The sequence below is a fragment of the Alligator sinensis genome, unplaced genomic scaffold, assembly GCF_000455745.1.
Source record: "Alligator sinensis unplaced genomic scaffold, ASM45574v1 scaffold970_1, whole genome shotgun sequence".
In the NCBI taxonomy this organism is placed as follows: Eukaryota; Metazoa; Chordata; order Crocodylia; family Alligatoridae; genus Alligator; species Alligator sinensis.
In genome coordinates, this window is record NW_005842094.1 from 1,168,257 (window position 1) to 1,173,597 (window position 5,341).

The window sequence follows — 5,341 nt, forward strand, 5'->3', positions numbered from 1 at the left end:
AGGGGTGTTTTGGGGGGTTTTTTTGTTAGAGAAATTTCGTTTAGGAATTGCACTCTATCAGTCAATCTATAGAAGGATAGTTTTCATTTTTTTGGAAATAGCAAGTAACCACAGATTCATATTTTTTTTTCTTTTGTTTTTATTTTAATTCCTTCTGTAAATTTAAAGACCAGATGTTTAGAAGCTGTTGGGTCAAGGGTGGGCAATTATTTTGGGTGGAGGGCTGCTTACTGAGTTTTGGCAAGCCATTGAGAGCCACATGGCAGGCAGCCAGGAGCAGATAAATATTAATTTTCTAAATTTTTATAGGGGTCCCGCAGGCTGGATAGAATAGCCTGGCGTGCCGCATCCGGCCCACGGGCCGCATTTTGCCCGCCCTCGTGTTAGGTGCACGAGAATAAAAATTTTTTCTCTGGAGAGTTAACACACTCTTGGGTTTTGCCTCCTATCCTAGCTCCCATCAAGATACATAAACGTGAGTGTAATAATGCTTTCGGCCCAAGATAGGTGGCCCATGCTGCAGTGCTTGGGTTTGTAACCTGACCACTTCAAGTGAGGATACAGGCTGAACAACTGAAGTGCTGGGAATGTTCCTGCATATTTTTAGTAGTCAGGATGCTTTAGCCACACGAGCTCAGGCTAACTCAGCAATAGACAGACCCTGAGAGACCAGATTTTTTTGGTGTTTGAGCATTTCTGAATATAATGATCAACTGCATTTCTTCTGCTTGCCTATAACTATTGATGACTAAGGGCTTTGGCAACACTAGTGGAAACCAGAGTACTGGTACCAGTGTAGGAACAGGGAAGTTTCTATCTGGGTCCTGGGTGGTGAGCTTAACCATGTCATGAGGGGCTATTTGTTGGTTTGTTTGATTTTTGGGGTTTTTTTCTTTTGTATAAAGAAGAAAACCCTGTTGTGCTCATCCTCCTTCCACCCCCCCCCCCCCCACCCCAAATGAATGCTCTGCTAGTTGCAGTGTGTGGGTTTTTATGGATCTCTTATTTGCAGTGCTTTCATCACAGCACCCAGCTACAGGGTTGGGCTCTGTATTAGCTACTTCATTAGTAGCTCTGCTGCTCCCTTTAATATGTGCAATTTTGGGAGCTTTTTATTTGCATGCTGATAGTTTAAATGGTCTTACCTTCGGTAACGATTTTCTCATTCACGCAAACTAATACAGTAGGTTACGCTGTATGCTTTGTTGTATTTATGCAGCTATGAAATAACTGATTCAGTAGTTACTTCACAACTAAACTTGTGTAACAGCAGGTCGGGGCCACTATTCTTGTGCCACACATAAATTTATCCTCCCCTTGTGTCTTACTGCTAGTGACCAATAAGTTAGTTATTGTCATATGTATTCATGTGTAATGCAGGTCAGATGTTCGGAGATTTCAAGCGATCCTTAGATTATGTATAAACAGATATACTGTTGAATGTCTTAATACATTTTAAGATTTGTAGGCACAAACTTAGCAATTCAGAGTTTTAGGAAAGTACTTTCCTATCCTCTGAAATCTACTTTGCTCTGTTCTGCAGGTCCTTTCACAGATGTTGTCACCACCAACCTGAAACTCGGAAATCCTACAGACAGAAATGTGTGCTTCAAAGTGAAGACTACTGCACCACGTAGATACTGTGTAAGGCCTAACAGTGGAATTATTGATGCAGGAACATCAATTAATGTTTCTGGTAAGTCATTTGGTAGTTAAAGATGACCTCATCAAATTGATTTCTCATAGTGGTTTGTGAACTTTAATGTGGTACAGAAGTAGAGTAACAGGCTAGGGGGCATGAGCTTGTATTTGTGTTTATTTCTTTTTCCTGGTGCCTTAAATTTTACATCTTGTACAGGTCACTGAAAGCAAAAACATGCTTGCAAATGCATGCAAATGGTAACTTCAAATAGTTACTTTCAGAACGCACTTTCTATACCTTCAGAAGGCATTTTGCTATGGCACTGAAAATGTCAAATGAATAACTTCTCTCTTATGAAGTAAAAAAAAAAAAATTATTCTTTTACCTGGCTTTACTGGTGAGAAAATGGCTTTTAACTTGCATAAGTTTACTGAAGATTAACTGAATTCCACAGAACACAAAATAACAAAAGGGGGCTTGTTTTGGTGCAAGCATACAGAACTAGTTCCCAGGTATAGACGGGTTCTTTAGTTCTAAGAATGTGTTAAATGTTCAGTTACACTCCAAAGAAAAATAAATGTCTAAACCTAAGTTACAAACATTTATTTGAGAAGCTGTTTGCAAACTCATTCAGGCCTGTCAAAAGGAGGATCATGACTCGTAACTGGTACCTACCTACTAACTTGTCCCTGGAAACTTGACTTGAGTCACACTCTCTCATCAGGTTCAGGACTTCAATTAGATTTTTCCATTCCTGTTTTTGAAGTTTTTATGCTTTTACAGGGATGGTGTTATCTGGTCAGCACCAGGTTTCCATTGATTCTAATAACAGTTCATTTCTGGAATGACATGACTTAAACAGTAACATCTTGTTCCTATTCATGCATGACAGGATTTATAGTAGCGTTGACTTCTACTAACTAGTTTTCATTGTCTAACAAACATTAGGAAGAAAGCTTTATTGGCAAGGTGCATGAGTTGGGTTTGTGTGTGGTTTATTTGTTTTTGTTTTTAAATCCTAGATTTATTTTTTTTAATATGCTCAGCCTCCAAAGTACATCTGCCTGTTTACCTGGTAGCACCTACCTTTCTAGAGCTCACTTTCCCTTTTTATTAAAAAAATAAATTAAAAAAAAAAATGCTATGGTAGGCCCCAATCCTGCAAAAATTTTAGCTAGCCAAACTGCATGTGCAAATTTAGGTATGTCTCCACTGGGATTTGTCATGTGTTCGAAATTAAGCGTACTTGTGAATCTTTTTGCAGAATTATGGCTCTGTGTAATCTCTGAAGAATGTTGCAGAGTGGGGAGAAGAAAACTAGTACAGCATGATATTAAAAAATTGGGAGAGGCAGGGCAATTCCTTCGCTTTTTGTTGAATCCTGTAGTAAGCCTTCAAATAACTGGGTAAGAATGAAATAAAACACTTGGAGAGCAGCTAGAAATTGCTCTGAACCTTAAAGCCATCTGTCATCTTTGCTAGTTGTGGGAAAACAGATTAAAAGCTTACAGGTTAGTGAAGTGATAATGAAAATTGGGCTGATTTTCTGGCTATAAATTACTTATGGCATGCAAGGTGGATCCCTTTCATTTTTTAGACTTTTCATTTAAAAAAAAAGGTCTTCTGTCCCTGCTGTCATGTCACATCATCAGTGCCATCTTACTCTTTAGCTTTAGGCATCTCATTTTAAAACATTTGTCCCGAAGAGTGACTCTTAACTATACTGTGCTTGTGATTAGGTTCCAGAGGGTTGCTGTGTAATTTCCCCTTTGCCATCTTTTATGGAGGTTGATAGCTTAACACAAATCAGAAAAAAAATTGGACAAATTCTTGGAGGAAAGGACCTTCAGTAGGTATTGAATATGGTAGGTAGGGGTGCATCCTCAAAATCAGAACTTCCTAAACCTCTTATTGCTGGAAGTTGCAATGGTAGGAGAAGAACAGGGTTTGAAAACTTCTGGATGTGTCCTGTTCACCCTTTCCCTTTCGCACCCACACTCTGCCTTTGTGTGGACAGGATATTGGGCTAAATGAGCCTCTCGTCTTGCCCAGTAAATGGCATTTCTTATGTTCACCTCACAACTGCGCTTCCATTTTAACTTGTAGATTGCTGATTATTCCAGTCCTAAGGTTTCATAGTTGGCAACATAAGGACCACATACAGTATGCAGATTAGGATGAGCTCCCCAAATATTCTGTTTTATTGCAACCAAATCCAAACATTAGTTTCCAGCCACAAAAGCCTAGTGGACTAACCCATAGTGATGCTCAGCACTCGTTCTCCCACTTTTTGGAAGCTGTCTCTCTTGATGACCTTCCTTGTCCTGATCTATAACCTAGTTGTTCTTGTAAATTTTGCTTTCACATGGAAATCCATAGTACTAACAAAGAAGTATCCTAAAATGCTTACCTTCACACTAACACTGCATTGCTAAAGCATACAGGGCAAACAGTGTTCTTCAGATGATCTTTTTGTAATAAGCTCTTTAGTGGATGCAGACCCCAGACTCTGGGATTACAAATGTCGTTAGTTCTTCCTCTTTTCCCAAGAGTTGCATTCATATTTACTTTTTAAATATGGTCAACTTGAATTTCAGCCTTTTCTCTTTTTAAAAAGAACAGTCTTTCTCTCATTCATGGTGTCTTCCTTTAAAACCCAGTGAAGACCTTTGGGGACTCGCTTCAAAAGAGCAGAAGAGCTACCTTTGTTTTGCAGTATATAAAAGATTCAAGCCATGACAAGACCCTACAGGAGGGTCTGTGCACTAGTGATCAGTAAGTGAGATGAGGTTAAGAGTAGGTAGCTGGGTATAAAGCTAACAGGCTGTCAGTCATGGGCATATGTGCACTGGCAACCACTAAACATGGATGGTGGTAGCAGCCACAGAGAAAGTGTGCTATGCTCTTAGTGTTGAGGATCTGAGAGAGGATTCAAAACATCTCTAGCCTCAGGTTCACCTGAGCTGTGCAGAGAGCACCTGTGTTGTCCCATGGGGCCTATATACAATTCCCTGCTCATTGTTGTCATCAGCTTGCCGAATGTTGCTTTAATTGCGGTACAGAAATTAAGTGCCAGGTATGGCAAACTTGTTTCCATTCTTGTCTTCATACTTCAAACAGCATTTAAACACTGAATTTACTGAACTGTGCATGTGAAGTGAGTATATAACTAACTAGTAAATCAGCTTTTGGTCACACCTGTCTGTCTGAACCCATCTACAGGATGAGGGCCTGGGAGTTAAAGCTTTAGGAAAGAGAAGGTAAATTTGTGCAATGAGTCTAGCACTCCGATTTTCATCACTTTCTTGGCAGTAACCCCACTCTTTCACCCTAAATCTTTTCTTCCCCCAAACCCTCTGCCTTACTTTTATTTATTTTTATCTTTTTTTAAGTCTGTTAAATCCTCCAAGACACTGAACAAAGAAGCTGTCTGTTTAAAATGCGTAGCAGTTTAAAAAGCAGGATTAATTGATATTCTGATTTTCCTTTCAACCTTGGCTGAATTCTGTTGTGTTTTCCTTTCTTTCCCCCCCCCACCCCAAACCCTAATGCAAAAGCAAGCATCATAACATTTTGTAGTTGCCATTTTCCTACCTACTAAGCAAAACTGATTTGGGTTGGTTTGGGGGGGGAGGTTGTTTTGTTTTTGTTTTTCTGGGGTGAGGGGAAGAGGGGAGTTGTAAACTTTATATATTCCTG

At 39.5% G+C, this 5,341-nt stretch overlaps 1 protein-coding gene across 1 annotated transcript in view; it reads left to right on the top strand.

Moving 5' to 3' along the window:
* VAPB (VAMP associated protein B and C) overlaps positions 1–5,341 on the top strand; it is a 46,842-nt gene that overhangs the window by 22,348 nt on the left and 19,153 nt on the right. The window contains exon 2 of the mRNA XM_006024081.3: positions 1,544–1,696. Within this exon, the coding sequence (XP_006024143.1) occupies positions 1,544–1,696 (153 nt within the window). The remainder of the gene's footprint in view (positions 1–1,543; positions 1,697–5,341) is intronic.